Source organism: Lutra lutra, chromosome 1 (assembly GCF_902655055.1).
Source record: "Lutra lutra chromosome 1, mLutLut1.2, whole genome shotgun sequence".
Taxonomy (NCBI): domain Eukaryota; kingdom Metazoa; phylum Chordata; class Mammalia; order Carnivora; family Mustelidae; genus Lutra; species Lutra lutra.
Genome location: NC_062278.1, coordinates 159660423 through 159684866, shown reverse-complemented (window position 1 = coordinate 159684866; position 24444 = coordinate 159660423). Strand labels below are relative to the sequence as shown.

The 24444-nt window shown below is 43.3% G+C and overlaps 1 protein-coding gene and 2 pseudogenes across 2 annotated transcripts; 2 read left to right on the top strand and 1 right to left on the bottom strand.

Moving 5' to 3' along the window:
- The first annotated feature begins 864 nt into the window (after positions 1–864).
- Positions 865–3508, top strand: LOC125103320 (E3 ubiquitin-protein ligase RNF138-like; annotated as a pseudogene).
- A 4944-nt stretch (positions 3509–8452) lies between these two features.
- CCR4 (C-C motif chemokine receptor 4) lies at positions 8453–13275 on the bottom strand. 2 transcript variants are annotated; one of them, XM_047706647.1, is made up of 2 exons: positions 13203–13275; positions 8453–10875 (listed from the first exon to the last, which is right to left on the bottom strand). In XM_047706647.1, exon 2 carries the CDS (start codon positions 10826–10828, stop codon positions 9746–9748), a length of 1083 nt encoding a protein of 360 aa, XP_047562603.1. In that variant the 5' UTR covers positions 10829–10875; positions 13203–13275; the 3' UTR covers positions 8453–9745. The 2 variants fall into 2 exon arrangements, with proteins under 2 accessions (XP_047562603.1, XP_047562691.1); XM_047706735.1 differs by having other exon boundaries at positions 8453–10903; positions 13203–13248.
- Positions 13276–15046: 1771 nt separating this feature from the next.
- On the top strand, positions 15047–15426 carry LOC125092888 (ubiquitin-60S ribosomal protein L40-like; annotated as a pseudogene).
- The last annotated feature ends 9018 nt before the right edge of the window (positions 15427–24444 follow it).

The following is a 24444-nucleotide window of genomic DNA, read 5'->3' as shown; positions in this document are numbered from 1 at the left end:
GTTAAATTTATCTATGTTCTTGTACATGGAATTTTTTTCTGATTTCATGTTTGATTATTCATTGCCAGTGTATAGAAATAGAATTGATTTTTGTATATTGATGTTGCATCCTATAATTTGCTCAACTTATCTGTTCTAATACTTTTTTTTTTTTTTTAAGATTTTATTTATTTATTTGACAGAGAGAGATCACAAGCAGGCAGAGAGGCAGGCAGAGAGAGAGGAGGAAGCAGGTTCCCCGCTGAGCAGAGAGCCCGATGCGGGACTCGATCCCAGGACTCCGAGATCATGACCCGAGCCGAAGGCAGCGGCCTAACCCACTGAGCCACCCAGGCGCCCTGTTCTAATACTTTTTTATAGATGCCTTAGATTATGTCATCTTATAGTTTTACTTCTTCCTTTCCCATCTGGATGCATTTTATTTCTTTTTCTTGCTTTTTTTTTTTTTTTTTTTTTTTTTTTTTTTACCACAAACTTCCCATACAATATGGATGGAAGGGGCAAGAGCAGACCTACTTGTCTTGTTCCTGACCTTATGAAGGGGAAGGCATTCAGCCCTTCACCATTAAGTATGTTGTTATGAACATTCTTGAATAAGTCTTTTTTATAGACTGAGGTCTTCATTTCACTTGAGTAAATACTTGGGTCTAGAATCCCTGGATCACAGGGTAGGTAGGTATACATTCAACTTTACAAAGAACTGTCAACCTGTACAGAACCACCTTTTAAATTTATGAGGTGTTTCAGAAGACAAGAAGAACCCCCCAAACTGGGAACTTTTGCTGCACCTTCATTAGAAGTCTTCCCAGTGAAGAACTCAGCAATCCTATGACCCACAAGAAGTTTTCAAGGCACAGTTCGTACATGTCCCCTCGTAAGCTCCTACTTTGTCCACAGCACAAACCCCCTCTAACTCCTCCTCAGTTATTCTCCCAAGAGGAGCCCAGCTGGACCACAAAATGCATCCTGAACCAGTGTCCACTTTGTCTACATGTGATGTTTTCATGGTGATGTCATCAAAATTACGAGGAATCCCTCTAACCAAGGCAACCACGGAGAGGAGGCTGTTTAGTACACGATGATGGAGATATTTTCCTGCTTAGCTGGGCTCCAATTATAGTCCCATTTCTCTACAGTGTGATCCCAAAAAAACAAATATTCTGCAAGCTCCTAATGCTATCTTGTACACATCTCACACCATGAACTCTGCTACCCATCCGACTGACGTCAGTGTCTTCTTCAACAGGACTGACGTAAGCGTCTTCTTCAATGCACTGACATCCTCTGTAGGCAGGCATCAGATCAGGATAAGCACCTACCTGCTCCCCTCACCTGTGAACCCTCCTTTTTAGACTATCTCTCTGTGGTTCATTTGTCAGCTTTCCATAATCACAAAGATCTCCTTTTTTTTTTTTTCTTTTCTAAAATGGAAATATTTCTCTTGTTTTGGGAGAGTGTAAAAGTAATCGATGTTTGTTTGAAGAAATAAAGAACCCCAGGGGTGCCTAGGTGGCTCAGTCATTAGGCGTCTGCCTTCGGTTCAGGTCATGATCCCAGGGTCCTGGGATCAAGCCCCAGGTCGGGCTCCCTGCTCCACGGGAAACCTGCTTCTCCCTCTTCTTCTCCCCCGGCATGTGTTCTCTGTTCCACTGTGTCTCTCTCTGTCAAAAAAATAAATAAAATCTTAGAAAGGAAGGAAGGAAGGAACCTGGAAAGTATAAAGCATAATTCTCCCTTCTATGAAATGGCTAACATTAGTAATAGTTTGGTAAATCCAGAAAAATTTTTTTAATGACCAACATTTTTGGAGGTTAACTTTGAGGTTTCTTCTTCCAGGTTTTTAAAATGCTGTTAATAGTTCTCATAGAGGGCACCTGGGTGGCTCAGTGGGTTAAGCCTCAGCCTTCGGCTCAGGTCATGATCTCAGGGTCCTGGGATCGAGGCCCGCATTGGGCTCTCTGCTCAGCGGGGAGCCTGCTTCTCCCTCTCTGCCTGCCTCTCTGCCTACTTGTGATCTCTCTCTCTCTGTTTCAAATAAATAAATAAAATCTTTAAAAAAAAATAGTTCTCATAGAGAGTCTAATTCCACCACCGCCTTGATCTCCCAATGCCCCCACCTCCATAGCCAAGGAGCTGTTCACGGCCACGTCCCACACAGAAGATGTTGTCTACTGCTTGTCAGGAAGTGCTCAAAATGCCCAAGAGGACCCAGCCTAACTGCCATGAGAGAAAGTGGATACAATGTCCCCTCTGTAGTGGAAGTGGGACTAGAAGAGAGAGAGCATGTCTTGAATGGGCCTTAGAACTTGAAATTATCGCGAGGAAGTTTTCGGACAGCTGCAGATACTATGCAAAACAGACTAAACTCTACCATGTGAGGCATCATTCCAAATCTTGTAAGAAGTATCAAGATGAATATGGTGCTTCCTCTATCATTCCAAAATTTCAGATCTCTCAAGATTCAGTAAGGAACAGTAACAGGAGTGAAAGATCTACATCTGATAACACAAAAACTTATCAAGAGAATATAAGCTCTTCTTTTTTTTTTTTTTAAGTAGGCTCCATGCCCAACATGGGCCTTGAACTCATGATTCCTAAGATCCAAAGCCATATGCTCAAATGACTGAGTCAGCCAGGCACCCCAATGAGTTTTATTTTGTTTGTTTTGCTTTTTTTAAGCAGGTTCCATGTGAAACCCAATGCAGAGCTAGAACCCACGACCCTGAGATCAAGACCTGAGCCAAGATGAAGAGTTGGACTCTTTTTTTTTTTTTAAAGATTTTATTTATTATTTGTCAGGGAGAGACACAACGAGAGGGGGAACACAAGCAGGGGGAGTGGGAGAAGGAGAAGCAGGCTTCCCGCTGAGCAGAGAGCCCGATGCGGGACTCCATCCCAGGACTCTAGGATCATGACCTGAGCAGAAGGCAGACACTTAACAACTGAGCCACCCAGGCACCCCAAGAGTTGGACTCTTAACTGACTGAGCCACCCAGGAGTCGCAAGAATACAAGTTCTTCTGGGCATCCCACCCATAAGGTCCCCTTGTGTCAAGAATCATGCTTTACAGACAACATTTCCTGGGTCACTGTAACTGTAATCACCTATTCCAGATCCTTCCTGTGATGTGTCCTATTTGTAGGTCTCTTCCTTGGGGAGATCCTGGCTGGATTACTGAAAATTTCATTAGTTGGGGCACCTGGGTAGCTCAGTCAGTTAAGCATCCGACTCTTGATTTCAGCTCAGATCGTGAACTCAGGGTCCTGGGATGAAAACCCACCTCTGGCTCTGCGCCCCGTGAGGAATCTGCTTGTCCCTCTCCCTCTGCTCTGCTCCCTGCTCACATTGTCTCTCTCTCTCAAATAAATAAATGAATAAAATCTTTTTTAAAATTTTGTTTAAAATTTTGTTAGTCATCTATCAAAGATGTCAGTTTGATTATGGAGAATTTGTGAATCCTCAGCTAGATAAGGAAAACCAATATCAAACTTTTCAAGTAAACATCTGAAGGCTATAGACATCTCCGTGTCTTTGTACCTGCTAGTACTGTCTTTAAGGGGAAAACCATATGAAGTCACCTTTCAATAACACAATGTGTCTATTAATATAAGTAATTCAGTCTAAACACTAAACTAAACTAAAATAAAATAAGATGCTGTTAATACATCATGGACATTTCTGCATGATAGTAGGTATCTAGCTGGAAAGCATTTGTTTGGTGTTTTTTTTTTTTTAAGATTTTATTTATTTATTTGACAGAGAGAGATCACAAGTAGACAGAAAGGCAGGCAGAGAGAGAGGGAGGGAGAGAGGGAAGCAGGCTCCCTGCTGAGCAGAGAGCCCGATGTGGGACTCGATCCCAGGACCCTGAGATCATGACCTGAGCCGAAGGCAGCGGCTTAACCCACTGAGCCACCCAGGCGCCCAGCATTTGTTTTAATAGCATCACATTCTGTAGTATGGAATTAATTAACACAGTAATTAATTCATTTTTTTATTATTAAGTATTTCAACCATACAGAAAAGTACTGAGAATAATGACGTAAACATGCCTGGGCCACTTAGTTATTAGAGTAAAAGTTCAGTTTCATATAAATATTTTCCCCATTTTGTTGTTTGTCTTCTGATTTCTCTTTAACTGATGTTTGTGTTATGCATATTTTTATATTCACATAGTTGAATTTATTAATCTTTTCTTTAGGGCTTCTGAATTTGAGAAAGGCTTTGACCATGCTGAAATTATGAGGAAATTCTCCTCTTTTTCCTATTAGAAGTTTTATTGTTCCAACTTTTACAATTAAATATCTTTTTGAGGTTAACCATGTATGGCAAGATATAAGAATCAAGCTTAATTTTTTCCTCAGATGACAGTCCATTTGGCTCACTCCTTAAATAAGAAATTTATTGTATCTCCTGCTTGACTTAAAATGCCATCTTTAATATATGCTAAATTCCCATGTATGTTTTGATCTAATACTAGATTTCCCATTCTGTGCCACTCAATTTTCTGGTCCATTGCCATGGTATTTTAATTAGCTAATTAATTTAAAATACATAGTAATTTATAATATAGTCATCCTTATTGCTCTTCTTTTCATAATGTCAATTTTTTGTTCATTTTCACAGGAACTTTTAAGTCACTGTATGCAGTTTAAAAAGAACCATTAATCTATGTTTTTTAAAAAGATTTTATTTATTTGACGAGAGAGAGATCACAAGTAGGCAGAGAGGCAGGCAGAGAGAGAGGGGGAAGCAGGCTTCCTGCTGAGCAGAGAGCCCGATGTGGGCCTCGATTCCAGGACCCTGAGATCATGAACTGAGCTGAAGGCAGAGGTATAACCCACTGAGCCACCCAGGTGCCCCCATTGGTATATCTTGAAGAGTAACATTGGATTTAATCATTTAACTTGGGAAGATCTGGTGTTTTTATAAAAATGTTGAGTCTTCTTGGAAAAAAGTATCTAGGCCTTTTCATAGAGTATTTTGGTGTTCAGCAATAGTGTTTTCAAGTGGGGTTTTTTTATATTTCCTATATATTTCAGATATAATATGTATCTTAATTAGGATTTTTTTTTCTATTCTCTTTCAAAATGCGGGTCTGTTTTTCTATCACATCTTCTAACCAGTGGTTATTTGTAATATATAATTTATATTATAAATATAAGTCAGTTTTACATATTAGCACTTTCCTGTTAACTCGCTTAATTGTTATTCATAATAGTTTTTGCTGGTGATTCTCTAGAGTTTTCCAGTTACTCAATACTATCATTACAACTAGAAATACCTTTTTTCTTTCTCAATTTAAAAAATAAATTTTATCTCTTAAAACAGTTTTAAGTTTATAAAAAAAAAATCATGAAGAAAGTACAGAGAGTTTGTGGGGTACCTGGCTGGTTCTGTGGGTAGAACATGTGACTCTCCATCTGGGGTCACGAGTTCGAGCTCCACACTGGGTGTGGAGCTTATTTAAAAAAGAATTTTAAAAAATGGAGTTTGTGAGCTTTTTAATTCATTCTTCTTGCTGTTATTTTACAGGTCCTAGAGAAGGTGAAAATGCAGACTTCTGCAACTATGCTCATAGCAAAAGTCTTAATGAAGTAATTTTTCACCCAAAGAACACCCACTGATTTCTGGAACTAGGAGGCAATTCAATCAATCTTTGAACTCTGTCACACGAAGTTTTATTAGAAACATAGTGGGGATTTTGGAGAGAGGACCGCTGAACTTTGTGTAGTGAAATAGAAACTTGAATTGCCAGAGTAGAGGACTTAATTAAGAGATAAGGAAATTCATTCATTCACTAGAAAATAATTGAGCAACTGCTTTGTGCTAGGCATTTTGCTAGGTGGTTAGGTGCTGGCTATTGCTGGAGTTAGTCTAATTCGTGATTAGAATATTATTTCCCTTGAATCTCTGTCTCTTGGGGTAAATCCAACCTTATCTACTTTACAGTGAACCTGAACCGAGTTTCAGTATATGAAAGCCCTTGGTGGATTTCTGCTTTTCTGAAAGGGGAATTTGGAGCCATCATAAGCTTTTAAGGAGTAAAGTACTGTGACCACAAAAATGGGTAGAGCTTGTGTTTGGTTCATGTGAGCCCAGCAAGTCGCTGACCGCCGGTACAGAATGTAGGATGTCAGGTGACTAGAGCACAACCTAAGGTAGGGGTGGTCCATGACCATAACAGGAGTGGAGAGGGAGATGCCTCTGGTGGTGAGGCAGGCCGGTTACGGGAGCCAAGGTGCAGCTGACAAACAGAAGCATAGGCAACAAGAGTCGGATGGGGCTGATGGACAGAGGCAATGAATGAAGGCCATCCCCAGTGCAGGGGCAATGCTTTCCCCACACCCGAAGGTCAATTCCCTTTGTATTAGGGGCTCACTCGCCCCTATGTGATCCCCAAGTCCTGGTTTTAAACAGGGTTTCCTGAAAACAGCCTCTGAGACTCTGAGATTAGCGTACAGCGGATTTAATGGTGAGTCATCTTGGGAACAGCCCCTACAAGGGCATGAAGGAAGCAAGACTGGACAACAGGAAAAGTTGCCCTGGCGTGTCGCTGCAGCAGACACCCCAACTGATCGTACGGGGAGCTCGAATTGGAATGGCCTGTCAGAGTTGTTCCAAATTAAGGCAAGAGGACAAGTGTTTATTTTGCTGCTGTCCCTCACCTCCCCAATATGTTCTCTTTTAACTGCCCAAACCACTCCCTAACCCCTGATCACACAGTCTGCTCTTAACACCACCAGCCTTTCCACCAGCCTCCCCTGTCCTTCCTCCCTTCCATTCATCAAAATCATGGTCCTTTTAAAAGCTAATTGTATGATGAAATTGGAAGTTGAATCCATTTCTCCTTCCTCGAACGTCCCAAAGCATTGTGTTTGTTACTCTGTTGTATCTCTCCTGCTTGCCGTAGAGTTGATCTTGCGTTTGTGTTTTCCCCGTATCAGAGTATAAATTCCACCAGCTTTCTCCTTTATCCTGTTAGTCTCTCCATAACCCAGAGACTAGCACAAAACATCCTGCTTAGCACAAAACAGACATTCAACCAATTGGAACTAATTGCATCCAATGCTCCAAGCTGTGAAGAGAGTTTCTCAAGGAAAATCTCCCCAACGGTCTGAAGACCGTTTGCCAACACCCTGTATCTTTTCTTCTCACAGAACGAAGATGGCATGTATTTATTCAGTAGAATTTGAGTGCCTGCTATGGGACAGATACTGAAAGGGCTATTGCCTGGCATTCTTGTTGAGGTAAAATTCACAGGCTTTCAAATAATCATTTAAAAATGTGCAATTCAGCGGCATCTAGAACATTCCCAGTATTGTGCAACCACCACGACTGCTGTTCTTAAATGGCAACGAGTCTGTGTTCCCCAGAAGCTGGGCGCATTGTCACAAGGAAGAGATGGGTCCAGTGTCTGAGAACGGAGAGTTAAACTCACCTTTGTGTACTACCTTTGTTTAGAAATTGCACTGGTTTTTTTTTCATGTTTCTGGTGCCGAATGAGAAGAAACATTCTTGTCTGTGTTCCGAGAGTATCACACTGGAGTGCCACTGGAAGTTCCAAATTCCCCATCTGGAGGGAATCTGCCTGAGGAACTTGAGGTGATGGGTGATTCCCCCCAGGAGGAGGGATGGCAGCGGGCAGATGGCATTCCACACTGTTTACCACTGTGTGTGCGGAGGGACAAAGCAACAGTGAAACCCCGTGGGCCGGTCTGTCTTTCAGGCCCTAAAGTTTCCCTCTCACTGTGATTAAATGAATATCCTTACAAGCTCTACTAGGGAACAATCATCTTTCCTTCCATCACCCTGGAATATATTCTGCTCTATAGATGAGGGGAAACAGAGGCTAGAAGTGATGTGTTTAGGCTCACTCGGGAGTGCGGGTTGGGCTGGTGTGCCAGGCGGAGGGAGGTTTTCTAGGGAAACCGCCCAAGACCCCGGCCCAGCCCTCCCTGCCATGTACACCAGCCTCCTGGTCACTGCTGCACAGGGCACCGCCTCCCCACTCCACGTGGCTGCCTGGGACAGGGAACCCTCTGGTTCCTCCCACTGGCCAGCCCAGTGCACCAGGTCCACATCAGCTCGCATCTGCAGCCCCGTCAGGAAACCAGCACAGGGTGCCTGGGTGGCTCGGTCTGTTAAGCATCTGCCTTGGGCTCTGGTGGTGATCCTGGGTCCTGAGATCAAGCTCCATGACCAGCTCCCTTCTCAGCGGGAAGTCTGCTTCTCCCTCTCTCTCTGCTCGTGCTCTCGCTCTCTCAAATAAAATTAAAACAAAGCAAAGGAAACTGAATACAAAAAGGTCAGGAAAAAAACTCTCTGGGACTATATACAAGTCTGTTTATTTGTATCCATAAAGGCAACATCCACTTACCCTTTTAACCCACTGAGCCACCCAGGCGCCCCGACCACTTACCCTTTTAAAATCACTTCTCTGAAAACCAACTTTCTGGAAATGCATCCTTTATAAGCATAGAGCATGTGATAATGTGTAAACTTACAGAAGCATTTGAAACAGATAACTCGGTTAATAGTTTGCAAGACAAAAAAAAAAATAGTTTGCAAGACAGGTTTTTTCAGGGGAGGGATTACAGGTCTCTCCCGACTTGATTAAAGTCTTTACTTTATTCTGATTAAGGCTATAAGAACAAAGATTTATTTTAATGGTGTCAAACAATTAATTACATGATTAGCATGTAAGAAATGACTGGCTGAAATTTTGAGTCATCCCACAGTTAAAAAGGTGGCCAATGTTTTAAAAGAGAGGATGACATTTTCACAACTTCATAATTTTGTGATGGTCCTGTTTATGCCACATCAGTAGTTACTGTTGGTTGATTATTATTGCCTTGCCTGATAAGAGGCACTTCGAACTTCTTGAGGAAGCACTGTCATACTTTAATCGCCCTGGCTATTTTCAGTTTCGAAGGCTCTGTTTGTACACAGGTGAGAGACCCTACATAAATATATCCGCACATGTATATTATTTGTGAAATTTGAATATTCGTCTGTTGTAATTGAAACAAAACATGCTCACGACCATATGAAAGTGTGTTTGAATTTCCACAAACGTGTTTGGATTTTTTTAATGCCTTGTATTTCATGTTTGGAAATCAGACCGTGCTATGCCTTCACATCCTTACACTTGTCATCGGCATCAAAAGTGTGGCTTCCATTAACAAATCATCCTTCAAAATAGAAGACTCAAGGTCCAGGTTCATTACTTCGCTCTTTGTTCCTGTGTGCACCTGGCTTCCGGAAATATACCATGCTTCGGATATATTATTAGAAAAACTCTAGGACAGCATGTCAAAGTTGTCTATATTGTTCCACAAAAGCTAGAAGTTCATGAAAGGAGCAAGCAGGAAGGAGCAGCGATTGATTCCACAGTTCCTCCTGGACAACACCCTCCGTTCAGGTAGAAGGGAATGAACAGTCCTTCCCTTACAGTATTATGTATAGCCTCACTGAAAAGCTGCTTAGAATTCTCCTTCAGTTTACTCATGCCGCAGGCAGGCACTCCTGGGAGAGGAGAGCTGCCGCAGCCACAGCCCCACGGAGCTCTTGCTGCGCTGAACTCGCATGTGGCAAGAGGAAAAGCTGACTGTGGGGTGAGGAGCCCATGCTCTGCCGTGGATGTAAGTCTTCTTCCTGCCACTTGCTCAGGAATTCTTACTATAATACAGTTTCAAGCTCTTAACTCTGGGAAGCTCAACTCCATCTTTTGCCTCTTTGTTTTTCACAGGGCATCATGGAGATCGTGATCCCCGGTGGACTGCGTGTAGGAGGAGCTGGGAGTGTCAGGGGCGTAGAGCTGGAGGAGCCTACAGTATTGGCAGCGCATGAACGGCCCCCTGCAGGTTTTGAAGAGCTGTACGATGTACTTGCGGAATTTCTCCCCGAGGAAAAAGTAGATGACTGGATTAAGGCAGCAGTGAACGAAAGCCAGGGTCTCTGTGGCCTGAATGGCGTAGTCCAGGTGCCTTTCAAAGGTGCAGTCCTGAAGGACGCCCAGCTCCACCAGTGTCTCCAGGAAAAGCACCACATTGTAAGGTGCCCAGAACCCCAGGAAGAGGGCCACCACAGCAAAGACCATCCTCACCGCCTTGCTCTTCTTCTCATTTTTGCAGTGCTGCAGTGTCCTGATGATCATGGAGTAGCAGAACAACATGGTGCCCAAGGGAACCACCAATCCGAGAATGTTGATCTCCAGAGAGCTCAGCACCTTCCACCTTGTGGAGTTGAGAGAGTACTTGGTTTTGCAGTAGGTGTGGTTGCGCTCGGTATAACACGTGCTGAATAAAAGGCCTGGAAGGGAGGCCAGTACAGCCACAGACCACGTGGCCAAGCTGGTGATGACCCCATAAGTCAAGGTCCTCGCTCTCAGGGAGAACACCGCATGCACAATCGCCAGGTATCTGTCAATGCTCATGAGCATGATGAAGAAGATGCCACTGTAAAAACCCACCAAGTACATCCAGGAAATGATCTTGCAGAGACCGAGTCCAAAAACCCACTGGTCTGCAGCATAGTAGCCCCAGAAAGGGAGGGAGAGCACGAAGAGCAGGTCCGAGATGGCAAGGTTGAGCAGGTACACATCAGTCATGGACTTAAGCCTTTTGTACTTGAACAGGACTAGCACCACCACAGAATTTCCAAGGAGACCAAACAGAAAGACCAAGTAGTAGAGAGGGGGCAGGAAGAGCTCCCCAAACGCTTTGATGCCTTCTTTGGTGCAAGGCTTGGGGATGTTTTCATAGAGATAGTAATTGCTATAGACGCTTTCATCCAGGGTGGTGTCTGCTATATCCGTGGGGTTCATTTTCAAATCTGCCAGCTCCTCAACTCCGGTCTGAGCCCCACCAGAAGCTAAGAAGGGGAAGAGCAAACAAGATTTCTGTAAGAACAAAACCAAATCGGAATGCTGCTGAATACAGAGCATAGCTGCTTAATATTTTGCCCCAGACCATCGCACAGCCTTCCCAACCTTCCCAAGTGGAACAGCGCCGTCCCACAGGGCAGTGCGGCCAAATGGGAGAACCCTGCCCTTGGGAGTTAGCAGATTCCACCGTCCAGCTCTGCCCCTTTCCTACCCCTCTGAGGGGAGCTTCCGTTCTCTCATTTGTAAGTGGGGACAGTAAAACCTCCTTCCCAAGGTGGCGTTTTCAAGGACGCATTTCTAAACAGTAGTCTGGGGTTACTGAATCATTTGTAGGTCAGTTGAGATTCCCAATAGTCCTACACCCGGAGCCGCCTTTGTGACATAAAAACAAAAAAAAACAAACAAAAAGATGAAAAATCTATGCATGTTCCCCCTTCAGATTATAATTCCCAAAATTCAGTAACTGCTTAAATAATCATTAGGCTACAAGGTTGGTCACCTGACTTTATATTAAAATTCTAATTCCTCCTGCAAGCTTGACATAGATTTCAAAGCACATTCCCTGGCATTATTCATTTAATCCTACCCCATGCTCCTGTCCCCTGCCACCCTCCCAACAAAAGTCGGGTACTCTAAGCCAAGCGACCTTACCGAACCATGGTGTAGATGACTCATAAAGGTTCAGAGAAGTTAAATGAGGCCACACAGCTATATGCAAACCTTTCTCTTGGGGCCTGAGTCCCGGTGATGTGCTGGTAAACCAGTTCTGAGGAGGTAAGGAACTCTGATTTACGGTGTTTGCGTGTTTCTATAATACAAATACTTCCACCACGGCAAAATTGCAGCTACCAACCACTTCACAGAATTCCTCAATCTTGGGGCACCTGGGTGGCTCAGTTGGTTAAGCGGCTGCCTTCGGCTCAGGTCATGATCCCAGCGTCCTGGGATCGAGTCCCACATCGGGCTCCTTGCTCGGCAGGGAGCCTGCTTCTCCCTCTGCCTCTGCCTGCCACTCTGTCTACCTGTGCTTGCTTTCTCTCCCTCTCTCTCTCTGACAAATAAATAAATAAAATCTTTAAAAAAAAAAAAAAAGAATTCCTGAATCTTAGCAATCTTGAGTTGGTGCAAGTTGTCTCCGGCACACACAGCCAAGTCCCAGGTCATTCTAGAACATCACATAAATGGGAACACGCCTGGCCTTCCAGGGCTGGTGGCCCGCTGCTTCTGGGCCAGTCTAATGCTAATGCAGCAGATGTGTTTTCAAGGCCCTTCTGAAGACTGCAGTATTCAGATAATCTCACAGTACTCAGATGGTTACTTGAGAGAACTTTCTGGTCTTTTCATCAAAACTGCATGCAAAAATCAGTCCTGTCCACTGAATCCCATCCCCCGCCGGGATTAGCCTGACAGATGTCGAAACGGCACATCACAGCCAGAAATGAAATCTCTCTATCTCCCCAATCACCCTCATTTGCTATCTAAATTGGCAGGTGAAGAGATTAAAACCTTCTTAAATTTACACACCTGTCCACATGTGAATCAGAGTAATTCAGGGATGAAGGGCTTTCTGACTCAAGGCTACCTCCTCTTGCTTCCTTCTTAACGGCAGCCTGTGTTCCTTATTACAACAGTGTCCGGTAATTCACGTCGACCCCCTACCTTCCAGCCTCACCACCACATGCCCCAACACTCAAACTACAAACTACATTTGGTTTCTCAAGAAAGAGATTTGGATTTCCTCCTGCAAACAGATCCTGAAGACCGGGGGCATCGCAGGGTCCCTGGAAACAATGTTGTACAATGAATATCGATTCTAGTTAGATAAACAACAGTCCTCTCTCCACCATTTTTCCAGTGAAAGTTTAAGGAACAGACGAAGCTGAGGAATTCGGAAATTATCGGGAGAACAAAAAAAGTAAACACAGCTGGTAAGTGGTGGGAATCAGCCTTATTTTCTTTCTTGACCTGGGAGTCTTGACAGAAGCAAAAAGCAGAAAAGTGTGTATATTTGACCAAAATTTTCTGTATATCCTAAGCATGTGGACTGGGGCCAGATGTGCACAGTGAGAGAGACCTGCATCTATGAACGCCCATCAGACAAGGGCTTGGAGGATGTGAGTAGAAGTAGATGGTGTGTGAGCTCCAAGGTAAGATAAGCTGGCTGGGAGCCCCAGAATGCCCAAGACGCCTGAGTGTCGGGACTGGGTAGCTGGCCAGCTTACAGCACTTCCAAAGTCCACACATCTGTCTAGTGTCTGGAAAGCATACGTGGCCTGTGGCCCGAGGCCCTAGGAATGGCCCCGTCCCCACTTACCTTGCTTTCCTGACAGCAGTTCTGAGGCAGGTCCGTGAGCCAGTGCCAGGCTTGCTCGAGAAGTAGAGTGCTGAGAAAGACAGGTGCCTTTGAAGGGCGCGTGGCTTCCTGTGAGCACCAGCTCTATCCTTCACCCAACTATGCTGAGTTCAAGTGGGGTTTTTTTTGATAGAAGCAGCAGAAAATGAGTGACTAAGATTCACTCATTTCCCAAAACTGAAAGCTAGGAAGGTTTGCTCTCTGCTAGATTAAAGAGGAAAATGAAGTAAGTTTTCTTTTAAAAGAGAAATTTCTTGATTTTTAAACATTGATTTGTTGGTTTTTTAATGTAAAAAATTGCCTTTGGCCGGCTCCCTGCAGTAGAAATGATCTATATATTCTGGATCAGCGGGCTGTTCATTATTTGCTGGTGGCAGGCAACCAGGATGGGCTATATCCTCCGAGTGGGAATCTGAGGAGGTCAGAGGAGGAGGCCAGACACAGGCAGGAGAAAGGGTAACCAGAGGAGAGAAACATGTATGTGAGTGTGTGTGTCCGGGAGGGACTGGGAGGGCTGTAGTCAACCACGTTCGATAACTGGGTGTAACGTGGCATCCGACAACCTAGCTTCAAGCCCCCTTTGCAACAGGAGGACCCCTGCCCACAGCCCTCTACTTAGAAATCATGGCACTTCCACTGACAGTGGTCGTGGCCAAGTCCCCCTGAGTTTGCATGGCAGTCACAGCAGTCCCAAGTCTTCTGTCCATCATCTCCTCAGCTTCTGCCAGCTTCCAGATGTTTTCCCTCTACTGTCTTCAGTTCGGCTTCGAAGAGCCACAAATGTCATTTTTCCTAAGGAGTTTGCATGAAAAGGAACCAGAGCCAGAGCATGCTTGTCACCCTTTGTTCATTATTACCTTTCCCAAAGAGTCTTTTCAGTTTTTTTTTTCTTATCTCACTTCCCCATGAAACTTTTTTTTTTTTAAGATTTTATTTGACAGAAAGAGAGAGAGCGAGCGAGAGAGGGAACACAAACAGAGGTAGAGGGAGAGGGAGAAGCAGGCCCCTCGCCGAGCAGGGAACCTGATGCAGGGCTCGACCCCAGGACCCTGGGATCACGACCTGAGCTGAAGGCAGATGCTTAACAACCCAGTCACCGAGGCATCTCCTCCCCATGAAATTTTAATACTGTTTATGATGTAGTATGCGTATATCAGTGCTTTATACATACAAAGAGAAGGGTTTGTTTTCACCTCCTCAAACCAGTTTTTGACTCCTTGAGGGCAATACTGCCTTTATTACAAATGCATGAGTTAGAGTGTTGTGTCCCAAGGGGTTCTTTGGCCCCAGGGCACTTGGGTGATATCTGGAGACATTTTCTTTGGGGACAGGAGGAGCTGCTCCTGGCTTCTAACAGGAAGAGGCCAGGAATGCTGCTAAAATCCTACAAGGCATAGGACAGCCCTCTACGACAAAGAGTGCTCCTGCCCAGAATGTCAACAGAGCTGAGAGACCTGAGCTAGGGCAGCCATCCCAGCGTGTAGCTGGAGAACCAGATTCACAGACACCCTGAGAAAAAGAAATGAAGATCTGTGATCAGATCAGTATGGGGAACTCTGGGCTTGGGTTCAGGTTAAACACCACTCCGTGCTGCAGCACCCCTGGGGCTTTCCAGTGCCAATATCACTGTGACCTTTGGAAGCAGATATAGAATAAAAAAGCCCCTAACATATTTGACCAGTGAATCTACGCCCATTATAGAGGGTAATTTATAGAATAAACGTATTTTTAGGTTCTGCCACTGTCTTTCTCTTCAACGGGGTGGCCAGCTGGTTTGGCGGAGGCAGCCTTTAAGAGATGCAGAGATGCAGATCCTCGTGAAGACCCTGATGGGCAAGACCATCGTCCTTGAGGCCGAGCGCATGACATCATCGAGAATGTCAAAGCCAAAATCCAAGACAAGGAGGGCATCCCGCCTGACCAGCAGCAAGCAAATGATTGTGGCAAACAAATGGCTGGAGGATGGCCATACTCTCTCAAACTGAAATATCCAGAAAGAGGCTTCCCTGCCCTTGGGGCTTCGCCCACAGGGTGGCCTCATCAAGCCTCCCCTCTGTACGCTGGCCCAGAAACACAACTGCGACAGGATGGTTGGCCCTAGTGCTCCCTGCACCCCCACTCTGTCACTTGCCATAAGAAGTGTGGCCACACCAACAACCTGTGCCCCAAGAAGAGGGTCAAATAAGGCCCTTTTCCCCACAGGGTGGCCTCCTGCCCCAGCCCAAAGCCCCAGGGCTTCAACAAAGTTTTCTTTTCATTGACTGAAGCAGTAAATAAATAAATAAATCCCCCTATTTTTAAAGGTTTTTATTTATTCATTTGACAGAGAGAGAGAGATCCTAAGTAGGCAGAGGCAGGTAGAGAGAGTGAGGAAGCAGGCTCCTGCTGAGCAGAGAGCCCGAGGAGGGCCTCGATCCAAGGACCCTGAGACCATGACCTGAGCTGAAGGCAGAGGCTTAACCTACTGAGCCACCCAGGCACCCTATATCCCCCTATTTTTTAAAAATGCAGAGCCTGGGGAAGTTTCTGGGGCAGCTGGGAAAGTCCCGGGCAAGCCCATGTGAGCACCGTGCCTAAGCTTCTGTGGACCTGGCCTGGGAGGAGGAGTGATCGGGTGTTAGGGTTCTAGAACATGTGATAGGCAGAGGTGCCAATGATCGTGTGTAATCACTGGTCATTGTGGGTCCAGAGATGCTCCCTTGGAAGGCAGTTAATGCTCCCTCAACTCAATCTGCCTGCGTGAGAAGCATCCCGGGTCCGAGGGAGGATGAACGTGACTTCCAGCCTCTGCGTTGGTCGACAGCACTTGCTCTGAGGCCTGCTCCATCTGGCTGTGGATCCCAGTGCCACCAAGTCATAGCTATGTGAACCTCAGTCTTCTCATCTGCAAAAGGGATGATACCGCCTGAGGACTGTGGAGAGGCCCAGCGAGCCAGTGTTGGTGCCAGAGACAGACAGGCACTCCACCATAGTGCTGGTGGTATTAATCAGTAGATAAAACGCACAGTAATAGCTTTCTCTCATGAAGTAGCTGAGTGTGGCGTGTGGTCCAGAGCCACAGCTAGGAACCCGGAGATATTTGGATGCAAACCCAGTGGGCCACATTCCATTTCTGAGTTAGTGCTAAGGTGAAGAGCACATTTCAGGTTTCCAAGTTGCGAAAGTTATTGTCCTGGAGAATGTCCGTCTTTCAGTTTGCAAAGTCATAAGGTTAACTGTCCTGGAGAAACACTAAATAGGTTTCCCCCCAGTAGGGGTTTTTCAAAACTAAGCTATACTCCCACCCACCTCCCCAGAAAGATCATGGTATTTAGTCATGTCTATTTCGTAGATGGGGAAATAGGAACCTAGGGAGAGGACAGGTATGCTCAGGGCCACACAGCCAGAGACGCAGTCAGTAACACATACACTCTAGACGTTTTCATAGACACCATCTTCCACTGGGCTGAATGAAAAACTCAAACCTGACTAGAGAGGAGCCGACCAGGAAAATACACTCAGGGCAAACCCTCCCCCAAGGCAAGGTGGTGTGTGGCACAGCCCCGGCAGTCAATGGGAAGGAAAGCCGCAACATAAGACTACAGCGCCCTCTGGTGTACCAAACCTTATATCAACACCAAAAACATCCACGTATATTCCCCAGTCCATGCATACCACACCAGCCCACAGGAACCAGCCTATGTAACCCAGGAAACCATGCCCAAGGCCTTCAGGAGGAGCTCCGTGGAACTCAGCTGCAGAGCAGTGGCAGTAAAACATAAAAGATTTGGGGGCGCCTGAGCGGCTCAGTCAAGCATCTGACTTTGGCTCAGGTCCTGATCTCGGGGTCCTGGAATCAAGCCCCACCTCAGGGCTCCCTGCTCAGTGGGGAGTGTGCTGCTCTCTCTTCCTCTCCCCCTGCCTCCCCACTCCCACTCGTACTCTCTCTCTCTGTCAAATAAATAAATTAAATCTTTAAAAAAAAAAAGAAGCATCAAAGACCTGGAGTCAGACCCATTACTTTCATTTAAAATGAGAAAAGGCTGCCAGCGAGGGCCAGACAGGGCATTGCACCCAGGGACAGAGCAACAGCGAGCTGGGCCTATAGGGGGTAGCTTATGTTTGACAAGTAGAGTAAGGTTAGTTAGTTTTCATGGGTTCTCTGCTGATTGACTAATTTGGATAATTTGAGGTCTTGGGGCAGAGGAACTGTCCCTAGCTCCCTGGGGTCTGGTCCCAGGGTGATTAGGGCTGTGGACTGTAGTCCTAGAGCCCAGATGCTGATAAGGAAGCTACTGCTCAAAAAAGGGAACTGAGCAGCCTCTAGCCAGGGCCTCAAAACTGGATCAAGACAGCACTTAAACAAATAAGTCATTTTACGGGGGAGGTCTGAATACACAGACAAAACTTTGATAAGGAAATAGAAAATTGCAAACAATTAAGTTACAAATTGATTTTAAAGAGATAACTAAAACTCCCTGTACATTTGAAAATTAGAAAACACATTTGCATGGAACCCAGACATCAAAGAAAATATCACAATGGAAAATAGAAAACACTTGAAACAGAATGATAATAAAGTATCACTTATCCAAAATAGTGGTACACAGCTGCGGGGGGCCTGAGAGGGTAACTGAGCCCTGACGTATTTATATCAGAAGAGAAGAAAGAATGAAAATTAGTGAGAGCTGTTCAACTGGAAAAAGAAACAGTAGAAAAAGGAAATGTAGAATAAACTCAAAAATGATATGAGGAAATAAACAATAAGTATAAGCAGAAATTAAACACAATTTGAAAGTAAAATAGACCCACTGAAAACACAAAATTGACAAACCTCTAGGAAGATAGATAAAGAAAAAAAAGGAAACAATCTTGGAACATCCAGGAGATACAAATACAGAGCAGGGAAACAGGAGTCCCTGGGTGGCTCAGTGGGTGGAGGGTCTGACTCTTGATTTCTGCTCAGGTCCTAATCCCAGGATTCTGGGATCAAGCCCTGTATCACGCTCAGTGCTCAGTGCGGAGTCTACTTAAGATTCTCTTCTCTCTCTCTCTGCCCCTCCCCCTCTAATAAATAAATAGATAAATGGATAGATAGTTAATAATTTTTAAAAATCCATCCTAAACTTCATATGGCATCTGAGGAAACCTGAAATGGTCAAACAATTTTGAAAAAGAAGAACAAAGTTGGAGGTCCCACACTTCCTGATTTTAAAACTTATTATAAAGGGCATTGGTTTTATATATATATACATATATGTGTGTGTATATATATATATATATATTAAAGCTACAGCAATCAAAACAATGTGATATTGGCATAAAGACACACATATAGACCAATGAACTAGAATAGAGAGTCCAGAAATAAATCCCCACATATATGGTCAAATAATTTCCAAAAAAGGTGCCAGGTTCATTCAATTAGGAAAGGACAAGTCTTTTCAACAAATGGTTCTAGGAAAACTGGATATTCTCATGCAGAAGAATAAAGCTGGATCCTTAGTTTCACCATATACAAAAATTAACTCGAAATAGTTCAAAGACCTAAATATAAAAGCTAAAACTATAAAATTTTAGAAGAAAACATAGTGAAAAGTCTTCATGACAATGGATTTGACAGTGATTTCTTGAAGATGACACCGAAGACACAGGTAGCAAAAATAAAAATAGATAAAAAAACTATACCAAAATTTAAAACTTCTGTGTATCAAAGGACATAATCAACAGAGTAAAAAGGCAGTCTACAGAATGGGAGAAGCTATTTGCAAATTATATATCTGATAAGAAGTAATATCCAAAACACACAAAGAACTGCTACAACTAGACAATAGAAAAAATAACCTGATTGGGTATTGGTGGTACTGGTACGAGGATAGAAAAATAGAAACAGAATAAAGTATTCAGCAATGAACTTCAGTGACTGTTCCAGAGACAGACTATGTTTTTTATTATTTAAAAAATCTCCAATAATGTCCTACTCCCCAGAAACCTTATGTGTGAAATCCCATATGTGAAATCAGCCACCCACCCCTAACATAACAATATAACTAGAGAGACTGCTAATGGTTAAAACCCAGAGGAGAGCGGTCTCCTCCAAATGCCCCAAGAGATACTTCATCACCTAAGATTACAATTCTTCAGGGCAGAGGCATCTGGGGGGCTCAGTCAGTTGAGTGCTGACTCTAGGTTTGGGCTCGGGTCATGATCTCAGGATTGTGGGATCAAGCCCGTATCAAGCCCCATATTGGGTTCCTCCCTGGGTGGGGAACCTGCTTAAGATTCTCTCTCTCCCTTTCTCCTCCACCCCTCTCAAAATAAATTTTTTTAATTTAAAAATTAAAAAAAAATAAACAATTCTTCAGGGCATATTGTCTGTACACCTCCCACCCAACCCAACCAACACACACACACAAACCACCAAATCCTGTTTCTGGAATAACCAATTCCCTCCTTCTACCTTTCAGTCAGTCCTGGCTGAGGTTCTTCCTCCTGAACTCAATGTTCTATCTCTTATTGATTATAAGACACAAAACATATAAACATAGGTTTGTATATTTTTAAAGTATAAACAATTGTAATGTCTCATTTTACATACGAGGGGGACTGTAAGGAAAAGAGAGTAACAGAGACACAGCTACCACGGCATTGGAGAAGCTGACAGGATGAGTTACCGTGAGGAAGGGAGTGGGGAAAAAAATCATTCCTGTAGCCCTGAGAATCCTTAGGTGGGACCTGGGGAGGCAGTAGGTGGCTGCCTTACACCCACATGGGCACAGTGGTTCTCTCATGAGAACATTCCAAGTAATGCTTCATATGAAATTACATTTTTTTTTGAAATTACATTTATTTTAATCATAAAACCTTTTTCATATAATTCTAATGGTATTGAAAAATAGTAGTTTAATTTAGAACAAAATGACTTTTTTCTTTCTCTGAACATATTTGCAGCTTTATATATGTGTGTGTGCACCTGTATGTGTACCTGTATATACACACTCATGAATGCAAAGACTACTTATGTGAATAATATTTACACCTATACCAGAAGCTGAGGTAATAAGTAAGGTCATGTAATAAAATCTATCCATGGTATAACAGTACCTCCTAATCACAAAACTCCTCACCGCTCATCTTTTTAGGATCCAGGCCCATTTTCCTTTATGAGGCATGCATGCATTGTTAACAATCTCGAGATAATATTTCTTTGAGTCCTTTGGCTTTTTAAAAGGGGGAAAGAAGGAGACACATTATGGATAACTGAATGCCGATAAATGACCCCTTTTGCATATAATTGAGAAGTGGGATCAGTTTGGTCAAGGTTCAGTCTAAGCTGAATTATGAAAATTAAGAAAATGTGAAATCATCCACATTTTATTACACAATATGAAAATATCACTGTATTAGTTTTCTGATGTGGCTGTAACAAATTATTACAAACTAAGTGCTTAATCAACATGAATTTATTACAATTCTGGCAGTCTGACCGAGATCAGAAATCATTTTCTAACTGGGGGTTAGTAGGGCCAGTTTCTTCTAGAAGTTCTAGGAAAGAATCTGTTTCCTTGCTTTTGCCAGCTCCTGGAGACCACCTACATTTGCTGATCATCTCATGGTCTCTTTGTCTCCAAAGCCAACAGTGTATCGTCTTCTCACCTCTCACTCTTTTTATAATGACCTTTGTGATTACATTGAACCCATCAGATAATCCAGAATAATCTCCCTATCTCAAATCAAATGTATGGAATACCTTTGGAGTGTAAAGGAACACATCCATAGTTTGTGGGATTTAGGATATAAACGTCTTTAGGGGCCATTATTCTATTTACCAAATCATATTCAGTAATATTATCATCGATCTCATCAGAAGACTAAGTATTGAGAAACTGTCATTGTATAGTAGCAGATACAAGTTTTCCAAGATTACAATGTTCACCTGAAAGTTCCCACTTAATCATTAGCAATAAATACTGTCAGCTGTTTTACTTGAAATAACAGGCTCACTTCATTCATTTTCAATAAAATGTCTACAAAATACTTACTTGGATAGTTATACATTGTAAGTCATTCAGGTAAGATGGAATTCCATGTGAATAAGGATAGAGGTAACAGAATCAGTTTTCCTGCTTCATCGGGAGATGCTGAGGTACAACTGGCACTGGGATCACTTGGGAGAGGTGAGGAGAGTACAGTTTTGTGTACTACCTCAATTTGTCTAAAGGTCCCAGTGGCTTTACCCCATTCCTTTTGCACCATCAGGACAAATATTACTAGAGTGAAAAAGATAAAGTTATAGTGTTATTATGAATGTAGTTTTGATATCAAGAATGCCCTGGACAGGGTCACAGAGATCTGCTGTCTGTCACCCCCAAGGGACTTAAGACCACTCTTGGAAAATTGCTATTTTTGGGAAAATTGCCACCGATGGCAGCAGGTACAGCAGAATTTCCCCGTTTACGCTGGCCGTGATTTAAGAAAGTTATTTCAGGGGGCGCCTGGGTGGCTCAGTGGGTTAAGCCGCTGCCTTCGGCTCAGGTCATGATCTCAGAGTCCTGGGATCGAGCCCCGCATCGGGCTCTCTGCTCGGCAGGGAGCCTGCTTCCTCCTCTCTCTCTGCCTGCCTCTCTGCCTACTTGTGATCTCTCTGTCAAATAAATAAATAAATAAATCTTTAAAAAAAAAAAAAAGAAAGTTATTTCAGGATAAATTTAAAATTTTGTCTTTAAAGCTCAAAGACAGCATTTCTTTCCAGAAAATACACTTTGAAATATGTAACAGAATTCTGGGAAACAAGTGCTATTTAAGCTCGCAACTCAAACAAGTGTACTTTTGCTTGAGACAACCTCACACTGTAGAGTGCAGAAGGGCTGTGAGCCTGCTTCTCATTTTGTCATTCTTACTAAGAACACTAAACAGCTTTGATAATGTTAATTTGGTCATTTTATTAAATAAAACCAAACTTAAATATTCTACCAACTGGAATTAAAATTGTGGAGTTTGCCTACAGAAAGGATCATGTCTTAAGTTTAATGAAGTTCATTTTTTTTCTTCTGAAAGTTAGATCATTGGGGCACCTGGCTGGGTCGGTGGGAGGAACATGCAACTCTTAATCTCAAGGTCTTGAATTCCAGCCCCACGTTGGGTGTAGAGATTACTTAAATATTTTTTAAAACAATTTTTTTAAAGGTTAAAGATCAGTCTTTTGTTTTCCCTTTCTCTTTATTAAATCTATCAGAGCACTCAGGAAGAGCTCAACAAAGAAAGAAATTCATATCCATTGGACCTCAGCATCTCCATTCATCTTAAGGTTTTTCAATTAATGCATTTTTTATCTACTGCACAGAGAAAAGGTTTTGAGTTTTATTTATAAAACATCAAGTTTTGGGGCACCTGGGTGGCTCAGTGGGTTAAGGCCTCTGCCTTCGGCTCGGGTCATGATCCCAGGGTCCTGGGATCGAGCCCCATATGGGGATCTCTGCTCAGCAGATACCCTGCCTCCCTTCCTCTCTCTCTGCGTGCCTCTCTGCCTACTTGTGATCTCTGTCAAATAAATAAAATCTTTTTAAAAAAAAATCAAGTTTTCATGATGGAAATCATGAATGATCCTGGAAGGCATGAAATGCAACAGTGGAGAAAAATATTAGTAAACACTTATTTCTGAAGGAAAATTAGCCTAATAAAACAAAAATAAATTGCATAATTTGGAAGATAAGTAAATATGAGGTAGAATTAAAATATCATTCGAAGATAAAACGTAAGCCACCTGGAGCTCTCTCCTTCACTCTGCCATCGTGGTGTGTGCAGCTGACTTCAAAACAGCTTCTCATAAGACCTTGGGGGTCAAGGGATTCCTGGCCAAGAAACAAAACTAGAATTGTCTGAATCCCCGGGGGATTCAGATGAAAATTGGTAATAAAATCAGGTATAAGTCCAAGAGGAGGCACTGGAGAAGAGCCAAGCTGGGTCTGTAAGGGATCACACATGAGATGACACATGTATTTATGCTGCATGAAAGGTCACACGCTCATATCCTGTCACTCTGTAAACATCACTTCCAGGTAGATGTTTACATGTTTTATTGGGGAAATGACTTCTTTGTTACTACACTTCTGTTCTAGTATGTTGGCTCGGTGATAAAAATGTGAGAACTTCCATTTGAAAAATAAAATAAAATAAAACAAACAGGAAAATGATCAGAACTAAAGTGTTCCCCATTTTAAAAGTCCTATATTAAAACTTTATTAGTTAACTTTGTAGTTTAAATTTTAAGGGAAAACTCTAAAAGGATAGAATATAACCCCTTTTTTTTTAAGTTTTTATTTATTTGTCAGAGAGAGAGAGTGAGTGAGCAGGGGGGAGAAGCAGGCAGAGGGAGAAGCAGGCTCCCCACTGAGCAAGGAGCCCGATATGGGACTCGATCCCAGGACTCTGTGATCATGACCTGAGCTGAAGGCAGAAACTTAACCGACTAAGCCACCTAGGCGTCCCTAGAATATAACATTTTAAATAAAAGAAAAAATATAAAGAATAAAAGTGTCTCCATTCAAAAGTACTATCACTACTTAAAAGACAGAATATTGGGGTGCCTGGGTGGCTCAGTTGGTTAAGTGTATGTCTTCGGCTCAGGTCATGATCACAGGGTCCTGGGATCGAGCCCCGCATTGAGCCCTGCATTAGCATGGAGCTCCCTGCTCAGTGAGAAATCTGCTTCTCCCTCTCCCCTGCCTCTCTCTCTGCTAATGCTCTCTCTTCCACTCATGCTCTCTCTCACGCTCTTGCTCTCTCTCAAATAAATAAATCTGAATACAAAACAAAATGGAAAACCATAATCTCACTCCGTCTGTTTTCAAATTGAATGGTAGCTCCCCTCTGAGCGCAGTAATGCAGATGTGTCCAAGGCTTCATCTAGTAGGTTCCACATCCTTTTTTTTTTTTTTTTTTGAGCTCCTGATGGTTTTCTGCTGCCCCAAAGCCCAGTCTTCCTCTTCCTCCAAGCACACAGGGCTAGCTGAGCCAGCCTGTAGCACCGTTTCTTTGGATTTAACCCTGACAATTCTTCCTCCCAACCAAGTGAGGATAAAAGACACTAGTGAATTTCCTCTTTGTATCCAAGGAACTTTATATGATACACAAGTACCTTTCTTCAAAACTTGAAGAATAAAACAGGCAGTTTTATCTTATGATCAACTGTTTCAATGTGAAGTCAAGAGGAGGTCAGTGTTCA